Raw genomic sequence first — 17,725 nt, 5'->3', positions numbered from 1 at the left:
AGAGACAGGAAATTTGAACAGGTCGATTACCAGCAAAGAAATTGAGTCAGTAATCAAAAAGCTGCCAATAAACAAAAGTCCAGGACCAGACGGCTTCACAGGCGAATTTCACCAAGCATTTATAGAAGAGTTAACACCTACTCTTCTGAAACTATTCCAAAAAATAGAAGAGGAAGGAAAGCTTTCAAATTCATTCTATGAGGCCAGCACCCAACAATACATTAAAAAAAATCATGTACCACAATGAAGTGGAATTTATTCCTGAGATGCAAGAGTGGTTCAACATTCACAAATCAATGCATGACATTGATAAAAGCCATTTGAAAGTTTCAGATGATGCAGAAAAAGCACTTGACAAAGTACAACATCCATTCATGATGAAAACCCTCAACAAATTAGGTTTCGAGGAACGTACATCAACATAATAAATACCATATATAAAAAACCCACAGACAACATCATACTCAATGGTGAAAAACTGAGAACTTTTCCCCTAAAATCAGGCATAAGATGATGATGTCCACTCTCCCCACTTTTATTCAACATAGAATTGGAAATTCTAGCCACAGCAATCAGACAAAGGAAAGGAATAAAAGGTATCCAAACTGGTGAGGAAGAAATAAAACTTTCACTATTTGTAGATGACATGATACTATATATAGAAAACCCCCAAGACTCCACCAGGAAGCTACTAGAAGTGATAAATAAATTCAGTAAGGTTGCAGGATAAAAAGTCAATAGACAGAAATCCATTGCATTTCTACATACTAAATAACAAAGTAGCAGAAAGAGGAATTAAGAAAACAGTCCCATTTACAATTGCACCAAAAATAATAAAATATCTAGGATTCAACTTAACCAAGGAGGTGAAAGCTACAAACCATTGATGAAAGAAATTGAAGACAACATAAACAGAAAGATATTCCATGCTCATGGACTGGAAAAACAAATATTGTTAAAATGTCTATACCACCCAAAGCAACCTACAGATTTAATTCAATCCTTATCAAAATACCAACAGCATTTTTCATAGAACTAGAACAATCTAAAATTTGTATAGAATCACAAAAGACCCCAAATAGCCAAAGCAATCTTGTAAAGAAAAACAAAGTGAGGAGTGTCACAATCCCAGATTTCAAGATATAGTACAAAGCTATAGTAATCAAAACAGCATGGTACTGACACAAAAACAGACGCACAGATCAGTGAAACAAGATAGCCCAAAATAAACCCATCGTTATATGGCCCATTAATCTTTGACAAAGGAGGCAAGAATATACAATGGAAAAAAGACAGTCTCTTCAACAAATGGTGTTGGGAAAACTGGTCAGCTACATGCAAAACAATACAATTGGACCACTTTCTTAAACCATACACAAAAATAAACTCAAAATGGATTAAAGACCTAAATGTGAGACCGGAAACCATAAAAATCCCAGGAGAGAGCACAGGCAGTAATTTCGTTGACATTAGCTATAGCAACTTTTTCATAGCTATGACTCCTGAGGCAAGGGGGTGGGGAATCAAAAATAAAATATTGGGACTTCGTCAAAATAAAAATCTTCTGCACAGCAAAGGAAACAATCAACAAAATTAAAAAACAGCCTACTGAATGGGAGAAGATATTTTTAAATGGCATAGCGGATTAAGGGTTAGTATCCAAAACATATAGAGAATCTATGCAACTCAACAGACACACAAAAACCCCAAACAATCCAATTGAAAAATGGGCAGGAGACGTCCAGATGGCCAACAGACACATGAAAAGATGCACAACATCCCTCATCATCAGGGAAATGCAAATCAAAACCACAGTGAGATATCACCTCCCACCTGTCACAACGGCTCAAATCAAAAACACAAGAAACAAGTGTTGGTGAGGATGTAGAACCAAAGGAAACCTCATGCTCTGTTGGTGGGAATGCAAACTGTGCAGCCACTGTGGACAACAATATGGAAGTTCCTCAAGAAATTAAAAATAGAATTACCCTATGATCCAGTAATCCCACTACTGGGTATTTACTCAAAGAATATAAAAACACTAATCTGCAAAGATATATGCACCCCTATGTTTATAGCAGCATTATCTACAATAGCCAAAGTATGGAGCCAGCCTAAGTGTCCACTGACTAATGAATGGATACACACACACACACACACACACACACACACACACACACACACACAAAAACACACGCACGTAATATTATTCAGCTATAAAAAAAGGATGAAACCTTGCCTTTTGCACCAACATGGATGGATCTGGAGAGTATAATGCTAAGTGAAATAAGTCAGCCAGAACAAGATAAATATATGATTTCACTCATATGTGGAATATAAGAAACAAAACAAACGAACAAAGAAAACAGGAGACAAATCAACAAACAGGCTCTTAACTACAGCAAACAAACAGATGGTTCCCAGAGGGGTGGGGGAGCAGGGGATGGGTGAAGTAGGTGATGGGGATTAAGAATATACTTATTGTGATGAGCACCGAGTGATATATGGAATTATCGAATGACTATAGTGTACACCTTAAACCAATATAACACTGTATTTAATTATACTGGAATTTAAAAAAAACCCTTTTTATCATTACGGAGTGTTCCACTTTATCTGACATTAGGATAGCTGTACCATCATTTATTAGTGTTTTCATAGTATATATTCCCCCATTTTTTTTCTTTCATGCTTTCAGTATGCTTATCTTTTAAAAATGTGTCTCATAAGCAGCCAAAGAGGTTTTTTTTTAACTGAAGAATAGCTGACACAAAATCTTAGTCTCAGGTGTACAACTTAAGTGATTTGACAGATTTACACATTATGCTATGTTCACCCCACGTATAGCTACCATCTGTCACCATACAATGCTGTTACAATACCACTGACTATATTCCCTATGCTATACCTTTCATCCCTGTGATTAGTCATTCCATAACTGAAAGCTTGTACTTCTCACCCCCATCTTGTACTTGTACTTCATCCATTTTGCCCATCTCCCACCCCAAAAAGCATCTTTTGAAATCCAGTCTGTTCCTGTCTCTTTTAATGAGAGCATTTAGTCCATTTATATTTAATGCAAATATTGATATACTGTCCCATCTGGGTGTTTGCTTTCTATTCATCCTATCTGTTCTATTATTTTCTCTTTTGTTGGCTTCCTTCGCAGGTTAATATTTTTAAATCATTTCATCTTCCCTGTGTTACTTTTGTGGTTACACCTTCTTTTACTATTCCTTCACTGGTTACCCTGGCGATTACAATACAAATTTGTTATCAAGTGTGTGTTTTAATTATCAACTTACTGCCTCTCAGCTCCAAATCTCCTCTTCGTTGCCTGCAATGCGAGAATAAATATTTCCCCTTGGCTACCTAGTTCAAAGTTAAGCTTTGTTTGAGGAGGGCACTGGAGGGGGGGCACTAATGAAGAAAGTGGTTTCCGTTCTGGCTCTTACATGTTAGTTGCTCTACTGTGGAGCTCCCAAAGTGTGAGATGAATATGGCAGCTTCCTGGACACTCTGTACCGTGGCTTTATGGTAGGTCTGTGCAGTCTGCAAGCCACCTCCCCATGAGCAGCTTTCCCGGCACCCCTTGAGTGTGAGTGATTTTCAAGGCATTCGGGGTTTTGGCTTTTGGAATTGGCAGATGCCTATCCATGGCAGGAGGAAAATCAGCCCCCGACGCCAAGATTATTTCCATGAGTTTCCTCTGTCTCCGGATTTTGATAGCAGTGCAGGTGGTAGGAAGTGGATAGGCTCCGGGTATATTTTGAAGGAGGAGGTAACAGGATTTGCTGCTGCAGTGGATGTCAGAGCAAGGCACATAGGATGATTTCACAGTTTTTGGTTTGAGTCATGGAAATGAGATACGAGAGAGGGAAAGAGGGCAGGTGATGTGGGGTAGAGAACAAGAAAGAAGAGGGTGATGCGGACACAGGTAGAAAAGACCCATCTAAGAGGAGTAAGGAACAAAGTGAGGGCATGCAGGGTCGATGCCCTGGCGGTCCCGGTGACATGAAAGAATTGTTGGAGAGAGGGAATCAGAAGGATATCACCGGAAAGTTAGCATGAAAGTAAAGATGGGCTTAATGGCGAGAAAATGAGTCCACATTTTAAAATGATCTTTTCTTTGCTCATCATATACATTTTAACATACATGTGATCGATACATATTACATTTATTTTTCAGTAATGATTGAATAGTTTACCACACAGTGTAAATCACAAAATACAATTCCTGAATTACATGCATAATGTGTGAGGCGAACCAGAAAAATGAAACATCATTGGTATTAATCGTCATGAGAAATAGATCAACCTTTCCGTTACGAAGTGTGAATTCAGATATTTAAGGAGGTAAATTCACCACTGGATTCTTGTATCTTCAGAATTAAAGAGGTAGTATGTACACTCAGAAAATCAGAAAATCAACATTGAAGTTCAGTCGATGAGAGGTGTGTGTGTGCGTGTGTGCGTGTGTGTGTGCTGTATTAGCAACATCAACACGTAAAATAGCAACCTTGTTAACGATCACATTTCCTAGGGATACATGTGCATGGCTGTGCCTTAATCATGCAAATATCACCCAAAATTACAGACAGTAGCAGAAACTAGATAAATTAGTTGCCTATCTTAACCACTGAAACGATGTTTTTTGTACGGAGGGAAGAGGATTTCCCAACTTTTTCAAGGTATGGATGCTTGTTGTTGACTTTTCTATTGATTTTGAAAGATTTTTGTCTATAAAACTCATTACTAGCTAGTGTTCATTTTTTTTTTTTATTAACCAAAGATCTTTCCATTTGTTAGAATTTATAAGCTGCAGGAAATGACTAATGTTGCCCCGGAATCAAGATAATTTCAGTCCCAACGAAAGTTTTCCTTTTAGGGCAGCCTCTGCAGCCTTGTTTTGGCAAATGCATGCATTTCAACAATGCTTTTTCAAAAGAGCCCACAAGTCCTCTTACCTGACTCTCTTAACGGACCCTGTTTGGGAAATCAATCTATTAAGGAACAAAATGCCTATTGTTAGATTCTTCTTTCATAATACTATTTTAAGTTTTTCTCCTTCCTGCTTTCTTCTTACAGTCACTCGTTTATCCATTTCTCTTCCTTCTTCTCTTTTTCTAACCCAGCTTTTGTTTCGTCACCCCCTTCCAGTTTCCTCGTGGTCCTCGAGGGAATTCTGTCTCCTCCTGTTCTATTTCTTCAACCCTCAGATTCACATCTCCTCCTGTTACGATAGGTTTCCCATAGACAATCTGTTCCTGTAGGGTTCATCACCTCTTTTATAGAGAATTGTGTATAGAACCTAAATTATCTGGCTATGTAGTGATCCACAAACATATGTGAACGTCTCACAAATGCAACATGTAATTATCCATTGTTGATTTCAATAAGGCATAAGTCCCTTTGGTATAAGCTTCCTGTGTTCAAGACGTAGCATCAGTAAATTCTTGAATTTTCTATGTTGTTTGGCATCTCTGTGAATTAAAGACATTAAGGGTAAATCTCACTTTAATACTTTTTCATTTTTTGTTGCATTGGGACAGATTTTTTGTCTTGTTCTTTAGTCCAAGTTACATAGTCTTTGATGCTTCAAAGGTCAGCAGGAGTCTAGAACTGGATTGTGAACTGAACTATATGGTTCTTCTCCCGACTTTTTACAGATTCACCATGTGGCTGACTGTAGGTCACAGGACTCTCCTGTCTATTTCATCAGGCCGACAAAGTTAACATTTGTTGTCCACTTATCACATGCTACTCACTCACTCAGCGGTGACTTACCTGTGACACAACCCTGTGAGTGGGTCCTATCGTTATGTCTACTTTACAGATGAAAACCTGAGACATAGGGAGGTTCGCCAATTTGCCCAAGGTCATCCAGTAGGTGACAAAGCTCAGATTTTAAATTGAGAAGTCAGATTCCAAGTCTGAGGTGCTGACCGCCATACTTTCTTGCCTTCCTGACGCGGCAACTTGAAAATGCACAAGCTGGCCTCCTGACTCTGCAGCTTCATCACTGCTCCATTTCGTTCACCCACTTACACAGAAGCGTCCCTGTCCATCTTTCAGAACTGCTCTGGCTCCGAGACTGTGAACTCTGTGCTTTCTCTGTCCATTACCTCCTCACCTTCCATGCCTCCTGGCCTAACTACTAAACGCGCTCAGCACCTTCACGGAGGCCCCCTGACCCTGCTCCCTCAGGGCCACTCGTGCCTCTTCTCCACTTCCCTTATTCTGTTGTCCCAGGAGGACTCTTCAAGGCTCCAGTCCACCTTGCATTTTTCTCCCTTTTCACTTCAGCCACTCTTTCTGTCTGGAATATTCTTTCCACCATCCCTCCCCTCTGTTTTAGCTTCATTAAGCACTTTACCCAAACTTCGAGCCACTCTCTGAACACCACCTCGCCTCTCCACGGTCCCCAAATACTACCTGCTCCATAATGTTCTTCCTGGTCATTTCAAAAAGTCAGATGTAATCTCTCCCTCCTCAGTACTCCCAACACTTAGTTTGTAACACAAACATAGTGCTTATTTAGTCTACCTTATAATCCAGTAATATGTGAATTCCCTTGGCCTCCCTTTTGGTTTATAATCCTAATTTAGAAGATCTAGCCCGATGCCTCGTGCTGGACTGGGGTATGGAGCAAAGGGCTAGAATAGGGAACAAAGAACTTAACAACTGAAAAAAAAAATGTTTTATTTCGATCCTTAATTTTACTGGTAAGGACACTGAAGCCCAGTTTAAGAGACAAGTCGTACTGAGAGTGGGAGACAGAAACTCCGTTCCTTCTCTCCTTGAATGCATACCATGACTAAAATCGTATGTGCATGGGGCACAGCGCTAAGCACTAGGGATACAAAAGCAAGAGAGTTTACTAGTAAGAAAATCAGAGTCTACTGAGCAGAAAACAGGTTATTGCCATACAATGTGATGAGACAGTGTTGGTGGGATAAATATATAAATAAATGCATGAGGCAAAGAATTTACTATCTTTGTAATAATATTATGTGATCTTTCTAATAGTAAGTGTGAGGAAACATAATTTTTAATTCAGTTAATAAGATCCCATCCCAAGCGGTAGGAAGAAATGTCAAATCTGATTTGAACCAGACAAACTGATCTCTATCGGCTTGAAAAAGGGAGAGGACTATTGCAAATGGGGAGGTGATATTTTCCATCATACTCTGCTTTTCAGTTTTCCTCCCTTTGGTTTCTCCTGCTGCTCTGTGTTCAGGATTTAGCTCTGAACACTCACTGCCCTCCTGGGATAATTTCCGTCTTGTTTTTTAGCTGGCCGTATGTTCACGTCAACCAGACCAAACACTCTACGGACTTGGACTGGATGTACCCACTGCTCATTTTCTTTCTTTATCTCTAAACTTGAATGTTCTTCTTGTAATGTTAGCTCTTCTCACTCCCCTGAAAGTCAGCTTTTCTGACAGGTATGGTGCCTGCCTAATTTGGACGCCCGAGAGAGAGTGACAGGGTTTACGACAAGGGTATCTCCCAGACTTACGGCATGCCTCACCTGGAAAGCTCAGGTCTGCTCTACCCACAATGCATCAGGAAGGACCTCCAGTTGGGTGGCGTGAGAGGGAGTTTTATTTGAAAGTGGTTCCAAAACCTGTATAGGAGATAAAGCGCGGAAATACGTTTTGGAAATTTCCATGACGGCTGCTTGGCCAAGATCTGTTTGGTACCTGGTACTGAGCCCTCCCCTAAGAGATGGGGCTTCTGTACTGTTTCGGTGCCTGGCATTTTCAGTGTGTTGAATGCGGACCCTTAAACCAGGACAACTGTGTCTTATTTTTATCTTATCGTGGCGGGCCTTGCTTTAAGGAATTCTCGTATGTGAAAATATAGATTAGTATTCTGTACACAAAAGGATTAGAACCCGGTACTAGTGAGGGTCCAGGTAACTGGGTCCTCTCCTACGTGTACCTAGGGAGATAAACTGGCTTCCCTGAACAAGTGGGCAGAGTGTGCCCAAAGCCTATGCACTGTGTGCTCGCCGGATCGTGCAGCTCCGCTCGTGGGAACGTGTCCTGAGGAAACCACCCTGACAAGAAACACCGACATGTTAACCCGCCACATCATCCAACAGCGAAAAGTTAGAAACAACTTACAGGTAGATCAAAGATTGTTCAGTAAACACGTAGGTACAAAGGGACACATGATATTAGGGGCGCCTGGGGGGCTCAGTCGGTTAAGCGTCCGACTCTTGATTTCTGCTCAGGTCATGATCTTACAGTCCGTGAGTTCAAGTCCCATATCTTGATGATATGTCATCATATGACAGCGTGAGCCTACTTGGGATTCTCTCTCCCGCCCCCCCCGGCCCCTCCCCCTTTCTCTCACGTGCTCTCTAATATACATAAACATTTTTAAAAGTACATACAATATTACTGGATGTTTACAGAAAATGCATGTGTAGGTGCTTATAAATGAAAAGGAAAGATTAACCAGATATAAACAGCTCTCTCTGAGGGGTGGAGACATTTGTGGTTTTAACTCTTTTTTGAATTTTGAAATACCTTTCCTCAAACTTTCTACAGTGGAGATATATTATCTTTACAACCAGTAAAATGTTCAATAAACTCATAAATCCCATTGGAAGAGAGACAAAGATAAACTGGGCTGTGACTGTTTCCCATGATTCATTAGGGGATCCTCTTACATTTATGACCTTCATTACCAAACAGCAGAACAAAATAGTCTTTAGCACCAATATCCTACAAGAGGAAACTATTTTCTTACGAAAATAACCTCTTGAATCTCCCCAAAAGTGGCTTCATTCCTGTGTTTCCAGAACAAGAAGTCAGGCATATGTTCTGTTCAAAATGAACAAAAGTCAAACATGTTTTACAGCCATTAAAAAGTTTGAGGTTCAGGACTCCCAGCCGGCTCGGTCGGTGGAGCACGCGACTCTTGATCTCGGGGTCATGAGTCTGAGCCCCACCTTGGGTGTAGAGATTACGTAAAACTAAAATCTTTAGATAAAAAATTGAGGCTGATCTGTGTGTGTCTCAACACGAGGGATGCCAAAGATAACACTGATGCGTAAAAAAAAAAATGCAAGCTACCAATCTTTCGTACTCAGATTATATTTAAAAAATAACGCAACAACAAACTTTTCCCTCCAACTGTATGGGACATCGTACCAGAGAAATGTTGACAGAAACAGGCCTGGGATGACTGATACGCACTGAACTTGAAGAGAGTTACCGAGAGAGCTCTGGTGAGTGGGCGGGGGGAGAGGCAGGAAACAGGGTTTTGCGGGATGGGTGGGGTGGTGTTATTTACTTTTTACTTCGCATGCTTCACCATTCTTTACATTTTCTAAAAATAATTTTAAAACGTTCAAAAGGAAATCGGTAAAAGAGAGACACACCTGTGCTGCGGGCTCAAGGCCGAGGCAGATGGTACATTTTGCTTACTTACAGTGAAATTCCTGCACTTTTCTGGTAATGATAAGTGGTAATGATAAGAAACGATTCTCCCTCTTGGTGATTCTTTGGCAAATGTAAATATGGCCAACGGGCCTTTCTGACGTCTCAGCTCAAATATTTCAAGTACAATCTTAAAGATGTACAGTTGTGTAACGGGAGACTTACATGGTTTTTGAAGTGGAGGGTGGGCAGACACTCAGTGGGCCATCCCCCCTAACCAAACCGCTCTCCAAATGCACGCTGGAGTTGAGCACAGGCCAAAACGTGATGTGGGAAAGGTCTGTCTTCAATGACCATGACTTTGTCACGTAAACACTGCCCCTCATTCTTGTCTTGGCAAACCCCCTCCTTCCCTCTCATAATGTCCTTTCATTTCTTGTACCAAGGAAATGTGGTTCAGTTCCAGAAAGGAACTGAAACACATCCGTGTGAAGGTATAAATGACTCTTTAAAATATTACTTTTGTAATCAGATTTGCTTTTTACAGGTTAACAAAGGAATGAAGCTCTAATGGTGGAATCTCGCACATCCACCAGAATATGGGGGCACAGTCAGTCCCTGACTCTGCTTATATATCCGTGGCGTCCTCCACGGTGGCCTCGCATGTGCCAGGCACTTTCCAACTTACAGGTGATGGTATATGTCAGGACTCCGTTGCAGCCGGGTTTGGAATCCTATATACAAGTCGTCCCAGAGAAGACCGTTCTTTACCACGTGTCTGATGACGTCAACCCGGCTCCGAATCTGAAACAGACATGGAACGAAGAGCAGGGGTGACCCAGCCAGCACCGAGTACCGACCCCTCATGTCCCTGGGAGAAGCAGCTGTCTGGGACGGCAGGGACCCGGGCAGTCAGGGAGAAACGCCGACTACAGTAGATGTCACAGGCCGGGGTGGGGGTGGGGGGTTGGTTGGAGAGAAGGGACCTGAGCTCGGCAGGAAGTGAGGGAAGGAAAACGGGAAAGGGATCTGGAGCTGGGGAAGCGAGCCTCGTGGCACAGTCACATCGCTGGCTCGAAATCCACGTTCCAGCGTGTGGAGTCAGCAACCGCTCTGTGCCTCAGTCTCCTCATCTACAGAACGCAGATGACGGAACCTTCCTCCGAGGGTGGCTGTGAGATTAACTGAGTCGATGCACATCCAGGACTCCCGCTGCACGGTAAGCTTTCCGCACAAGTGGGCGCTACAGTGTTATTCTCAAAGTGGCGCGTTCCAGTCTCCCGCCGGAACATTCTGCGGCACAGCCGAGCGTCCGGGTCTCCGGCCGTCTGCGGGTTTCGGGCCTGCCTCACAGCAAGACCACCTCAGGTAGGGGGTCAGGCCCTTCCCTTTCGAGAATCTCAACTCCCGACACGGAGGCTCGGGGGAGGCGTCAGAGGAGTTCAGGATTAGCAGACAAGCAGAGATGGTTTGGAGTGTCAGCCGAGGGCTTACTACTCAGGTGACCTTAACCTGGCTCAGCCTCAGTTTCCTCTCTTACAGGACTGTTGGGAGAAAAACTGATATCATTTATAAAAAGAAGTGTGCAAAGATCTGCGGTGGCTTCGACACGGCAGCCGCACCAGCGCTAAAGGTCACCAGGAGCTTTCTCGGTATCGGACGTCGGATTTGTCCCTGGGAAACAGCACACGGAAGCCACTAGACGCCAACTTCCGGAAATGACACGCCATTACGTGATGTAGGGTGATGAGATGGACACCGTGGTTTACTTGTCTCGCCTGCACCTTCCCTCCAAAAAGATGACATCCGCTGTGAGCGCGGACACAGCTCAGCGGCTCTGTTCTTCCGCCAGAAGATTTAGAAACGTGACTGCAGTTGGGCCGGGATGAGCCTGCCCCTCGTAAGACTGAGGTCTCGTTCCTCACACCGGGCAAGGAGATGGCCTTTCTAACCTTTCAATCTGGAGAAGAGCACACAGAAGACCGGGGGACACAACTGAGAAGGATTTGGGGTACAGGTGGGAAGGTCCTGGTGACTGATGAGCTTTGGGGGTGAGGGAAAGGGTCACCGTGTCAAGCGTGGCTCATCGTCGGGGGTCAATGCTGCCAAAAATCCAGAAAAGAAGAAAAGAGCGGTTCTAGAGAAGGAAGAGGATGAGCTGGAATTTGAACAGGTTGAAAAGGAGGTGATGAGAATTTGGAGATGGGGTGGCGATATCGGGCGGGCCGCTGACTGGAAAGAATCTCAAGCCCGAGCGTGTTGTGGGGCAGGACATACAGATTTTGGACTCATTAGCGGAGATGCGGTAACAGCAGATGAGATCGCCCAGGAAGAGGCGCGGGAGGAAGAGTGATTTGAACACAGAACCCCGGGGGGGAAACAAGAACTTTAAGTGATGCCTGGAAGAATGCAGAAGAATAGTCGGGAAGCGAAAAAAACCCAGGGGTGGAGTCACAGGAATGGAGAAAGGACTTCAGTTTGAAAAGATGGACCGGTCACATGCAATAAACCACCTGTGTTCTGTGCACTCTCAGGCCCAACCAACGTGTTCACAACACACGTATACAGGTATCAGCTGTCACGGAACAGGAAACAAAGGGAGTCGTTGACCAGCAAGAGATTTCAACTAACTTCAATCTGGAACGTAGGCTGATGAGGGGCAACCAAAGACAGAGTCTGTGGAGTCCCAGAGCGCGTGGGGAGGGGCGTCCAGACGTGCAGGGGGCAGAGGTGGGTTCCAAGGGCGATGTGAGGACACACAGCATGACGTACATGCAACCGCTGACCTGTTCCTATGGCCCTACGCGCTGTTCTCACTGAATACCTTCAGACAGTTCTCTGAGTAAATGGAATGGATTCTGGCGGGAGCCCAAGGGGGTGGTTTCCTCGTGATTGTCCCAAAGCCAGGAGCTCTACACTTTGGAACTTAGGGGACCCCCGACCTAACAGCTAGCCGCTCACCCCCATAACTTAAACTGGTGACCCCGGACCAAACAGCCTAGCTGGCAGGTCATAGAGCCCACGGTCCCTTTTTAAAAAACTGAGTTAGTTTTCTGCTCATTCGTTAATCTGGGTATTTCACATAAAAATCCAGGCTTCCGAGTTCTCTGGAATATTCCAATCAGCTGGGGCTCATCAGGCGCTGCCCCCTTCCACGTGATAGTCTCCACCCTGCTCTCCTGTTTCCAACCTGCCTTGAGCCAGCGGTGAGCACTATAGCATGTGATCCCTGCCTTTAGGTAAAGCCCGCCAATGACAAGTCCTATACAGACACAGAGAGCCCTACACCAGCTGGGGAAAGGTCTTGTCACTGGTAAATACAGATGAATCCCTTACTTCTCGAAAGTCACGTACAAAGGAAGAAAGATCAGCCTGCGGTAAGCAGCGGGGCACACGGGGAGAGGCCAAAGGAGCAACGCCCTCCACGTCCACGCAAGGTGACCTGCTAACCAGCGGCGTGCGCTCGGCTAAACTGCCTTGCGACGCGAGGCAGGAAACTATGTAAAGCTCAGCTCCCACGCATCCCTTCTGTGGCAGTGACTTAAGCAGAAAGTGTAGAAGCAAAGAAGGTTGGGACCTGGCCGGGGTCTGGAGGCAGGTAAGGGACGTCGCAGGGTGACAGATCTGTAGAGACCCAGAGGAGCTCATCCAGATTGGAGCAGGAGGAGGTGGACTGCAGTGGCCATGCATCTAGGAGACACGGAGAGCTGGTGAGACAGAAGATATACTTATGAGCTTGAAAGGCAATTAATGGTTTAAAAGAAAAAAAAAACAAAAACAGAAACAGGCAGCATGAGAGGACTCTAGGAGCGCTTCCAAGGGTAGGCATAAGCAAACCTCAGCATGAGAAAATCTCCCTAAGATCCTGGCAGATAAAAGCACCGAGAGCCACATCACAGAGCACCAGGCACGATGATGATGCACTTCCCGGTGCATTTGAATCTGCAGCAAGCGGTTGCTTGCTTGCTTTACCCAGCAGATGTGAAAAAGCGACTTTCCGTTAAATATTTTACATGAACTTGTTAATCAGAAAAGTCTGAAGATGTATCTCCTTGAAGGCGAACAGATACTTCAATGTACAGATTTTGTAAATTCAGAATCTGGGGAGCAACATAGTCGCTGAAGTCTAGAGCCTAGAGTCTAGCTAGACTCTAGAGCCAGACAGCGGAGGTCAGCCCTGTGCCCCACCGCTTGCCAGCTGGACAGCCTGCGGGCAAGTTCCTGACCGCCGGTATGGCGTTACCCTCATCCAGAAGTGGGGGATATAGTGATCTCTGTCCATAGGTTGTTGCCGAATAAATGACTTAATGTTTATAAAGTGCTTAGAGCTATGCGTTTGTTAAATAAAACAATAAATGTAATAGATCCATTTTGCTTAAAATGGGTGCTTCAACACAGGGTTCTCCTCTATGTGAAAACCCAGTTTTTTTTAAAAGCCAGAAAGCAGGCAGTAAGTCATTGGTTGTACTGAAGTTTCGACCTAGGATTCTCTTCAATAGCAAGTACTTTACTAAACCTTAAAATACAAATCAAATTATTAAAAGGTCGTTTAAGAACACATCTGTTATCCAAAGGTACGTTTAAACCACTACAATTAAAGTAGCGTGCGTTTATATGGCACAAGTAACAAGTTCAAGGGCAGACCGTATATCCTCCTAATTTCCCGAATGGTCGTTGTGTTTACATTCACATAGAATTTAAAATTACAGTGCATGCTCCTGTATATTATTAGTTATGTGACTACCACAAAGTGGTAGAGTGGGAATACGTCCCATGGAAAGAAAAAACCAAGGCTTGGACAGGTTAAATCACTTACTCAAAGCCTATAATCAGCAGGGAGGGGGCACCAGTCCTAAGCTTGAAGCGGTCTCCAAAGCAATAGCTCTTCCTTTCCATTATGGCGCCACAGGTCAGGGATTTGCTCCAAACTGGAGCTCAATCAAAGATGTGTTGATTTATGTTGACTTAATTCCTTTTGTAGGGATGCCCACTGGGTCCACTGGGGGGAAGGAGGCAGAGGTCTCGAGGCTTGCGGGTCTGATGATAGCTTAAGCGGGTCAGGTTTGGGCAGTAAGCACGTAGAGGAGCCAATCTTTGCAATGGACTCAAAAAGCAGCAAGTATGGACTTCAGTTAATAATTATGTTTCAACACTGCCTCATTAGTTGTGACAACTACCACAGTAAAGGAAGGTGCTAACGATCTTCTGTGCCATCCTCCCAAGCTTTTCCGTAAATCTAAAACGACTCTAAAATAAAAAGTGGATTTAGAAAGGAAGGAAGAAAGGTAGACAGGAAGGAGCAATTTGCTGCTTACTTCCTCATACGGGTGTTCCCGGCTTGGTCTTTCTTTTGGAAAGGATAAGTCTAGAAAGTCAACCAAATAGTCATATCCTCCAGGAAAAGGGCTGAAGTCCTCATCTGTTTCAATCATCTGTGCAAATGACAACATGGTAAAGGCAAGAAGCATATAAGTCTGGTGGTCAAAGTCTTCTAAAAATCCTAGACTGTGTAAGACCCAAACATCCTTAAATGATGGCAATGAATTGGAGTTCGTATATTCCCTCCCTCAATCTCTCTCTCTCGAACTGATAACATTCAAATCCTAGCCTTCTACACAAGCAAGCTTCTTCACATCACTAACTTCAATCAAATTTACAGAGAAGATTATCATCATCTTGAGTATTGTTAGTAATGAGACAGCAAACGCCATGATAAGTTTGTAGGCAAAGGAAGAAATAAAATGTGCAATGTTTCTCATCATTAAATAGCAGCAAAACAGCCATAGCTTCATGGAAAATTCCAAATATTTTCTCTTTTTCATACTGATTGTCCCACTGAAAGTAATCATTTAGACCAATGCTCTCCAGGTCTCTGGACTTCAAAGACAATTTCCTAAAAAATATTCGGGAGCTAATATAAACATTGATGTAGTGCCTTTGGATGACACAAAGGGTTGGGGGCACAGACCCCTTCCTGCTCCCACTCCTGTGCACCTGAAACGCCATGTATAACTTGACTCCCCCACAATATAATAGCATGTTGACTAGAAGCCTTACCGATAACATAAAACATAAACACATGTTTTTTATGTAATATGTATTGTATACTGCATTCTTACAATAGAGTAAGCTAGAGAAAAAGTGTTATTAAGAGGATCCTAAGAGGGGCACCTGGGTGGCTCAGTCATTTAAACGTCTGACTCTTGGTTCTGGCTCAGGTCATGATCTCGTGGTTCGTGAGTTCGAGCCCTACATCAGGCTCTGTGCTAACAGCGTGGAGCCTGCTTGGGATCCTCTCTTTCTCTCCCTCTCTCTGCCTCTCCCCTGCTGTCTCTCTCCAAATCAGTACACACTACATTGAAAAAAAGAAATTCATAGGAGAATTTACATATATACGGTATATTTACAGTCCTCAATTGTTAAAAAATCTGCTTCTAAGTGTCACTCAAGAGTCAACCGCATTTTATTTCCCAGTGAGGACTTACAAAAAGTCTTACATCTACTTTTATTTCATTAAGGAAAGAATGCTTTGACACCTCAAAAACAGAGAGGACCTAATCTTGGAATAATGACCATTCATCCCGAGAAAAGAAAGCTGACAACTTTGTAACCGTACTTGTAAGCATACTCAAACCTACTCACCACTGACCGGAGAAATCATTGTCATAGACTGGCACTGACCCCCAGGCCAGGTTTTAGGCATCATTGCCTTTAAGAACGGCAAGAATTGCCTGGTATTACTGTTCAGGGGTTGAAAGGTAAACCTGGGAATAGTCCTCGCTCTGAGGGGCCCCAGTCCTTGTCTCTAAGAGCGAATGCTGTCTATTGCCTGAGGTGCTGTCCCTAAACTTTGCACACTAAACAGAAGCTGGATAAAATACACATGTGAGTGGCTGGTTACTCCAGCCTCTGCAGTACTCCTGGCCCACTGTGGCTCCCTCTTTCGCTTGCACCTCCTACCTGTTAGTATTTACTTTGCTTTTGGAGACACTTTTAGCTTCGGTGGCCAGGTTATAACCTGAACCGCTTGGCTTGTGAGCCCTGTATGTAAGTGCTGCAGCGAATATAAGTTTCAGACCTCCAGCCTAGATCTAGCACTTAACCTTGTGCTTAAACCTCATGGTTTGTGCAATCTGATTCTTACCACAGCTGCCGATAGGAGGCACCTGTTTCTATGTCACCCGGCTACAAGTCAGGTGGGTAGCACCTTCCAGCCCCACAGCATAAAGAGCTGTTTCTGCCAATGCTAAACAAAACAGAACACCCACAAAACCCACAACAACAATCATGGGACAAGAATGCTCCCAAAGCAAAAGTGAGCTGGACCTGAGGGAACATGCCCTACATTTGGCGCTTAAGGCAGGCTTATTGAGAAATAAACTGGGATGCTCAGGGGGTTTCCTCTAGTTCCATAATACAAGAGCAAAGACAGACAACACTTATGGCGTACCCTGACCACCAGGTTGTAATCCTTAAATCCCGCCCAAGTGAAGTATTCTTTTATCCAGGATGAGTGAAGAAATATATCATCTCCTACAGCAGCATTCAAGATGTTCAAATAGGGTTCGAAGTCCCAGGAATCCTTGTAGATCTTGGTCCCCTCTGGAGGCTCTATGATGCCCTTGCTTAAAGACACAGAGGTGACAGTTAGTCGTATTGTGACAATGTGAATCCCCTGGCACTGATGACTATATTATGGTTATGCGGGACGTTAACGTTAGGGAAAGTCTGGGGACGGGACTATGGGAAAACTCCACATCTTTTGTAACTTTTCCCTAAATATTAAAAAAAAATCATAAATTACATTAAAAATTAAAAAAAAAACCCATCATTGGATTCCCTCTTCAGTCCTTGTAGGAGAGCTCAGTCTATGGAAGCTGTGTGGCCACATATATGTCCCATAAAGAGATTGGTCCTGGAGGAGCCGGAAGGGTAGTGAAGGTTTACGGGAATGCCAAGAGCGCTGTTACTTCTTTTATTTATTTATTTTTTAATGTTTACTTTTGAGGGAGACAGAGACAGAGTGTGAGCAGGGGCAGGGCAGAGAGAAAGGGAGACAGAATCCGGAACAGGCTCCAGGCTCCGAGCTGTCGGCACGGAGCCCGACGCGGGGCTCGAACTCACAAACCGTGAGATCATGACCTGAGCTGAAGTCGGACGCTTAACCGACTGAGCCACCCAGGTGCCCCAAGAGTGCCATACTTCTGGGGAGGCTCCCTCTTGCACACACTTGAGCGACGGCCCCAGACATCTGTTGCGTGTCCAGAAGGCACATTACCCGAGGTGGCTGAGTACGTGTGACACTTTCGGATGCCTCTGCCTATCCAGGT

General features: G+C 43.8%; 1 protein-coding gene across 10 annotated transcripts in view; it reads right to left on the bottom strand.

Moving 5' to 3' along the window:
* Positions 1-4,161: 4,161 nt before the first annotated feature.
* Positions 4,162-17,725, bottom strand: part of LOC132666560 (cytidine monophosphate-N-acetylneuraminic acid hydroxylase) — a 133,969-nt gene continuing 120,405 nt past the window's right edge. For 7 of the 10 annotated variants that reach the window (XM_078446577.2, XM_078446581.2, XM_078446575.2 and 4 more), the window contains 5 exons: positions 16,846-17,020; positions 14,711-14,827; positions 10,084-10,199; positions 7,535-7,630; positions 4,162-5,483 (listed from right to left, as the gene is read on the bottom strand). In XM_078446577.2, coding sequence (XP_078302703.1) covers positions 7,555-7,630; positions 10,084-10,199; positions 14,711-14,827; positions 16,846-17,020 — 484 coding nt within the window. In that variant the 3' untranslated portion in view covers positions 4,162-5,483; positions 7,535-7,554. Of the gene's footprint in view, positions 5,484-7,534; positions 7,631-10,083; positions 10,200-12,972; positions 13,103-14,710; positions 14,828-16,845; positions 17,021-17,725 lie in introns of those variants that run through there. The other 3 variants (XR_013555479.2, XM_078446576.2, XR_013555480.2) reach the window with 3 other exon arrangements.

This window comes from Panthera onca, chromosome B2, assembly GCF_046562875.1.
Source record: "Panthera onca isolate mPanOnc1 chromosome B2, mPanOnc1 haplotype 2, whole genome shotgun sequence".
In the NCBI taxonomy this organism is placed as follows: Eukaryota; Metazoa; Chordata; class Mammalia; order Carnivora; family Felidae; genus Panthera; species Panthera onca.
This window is presented reverse-complemented; position numbering and strand designations above follow the sequence as displayed.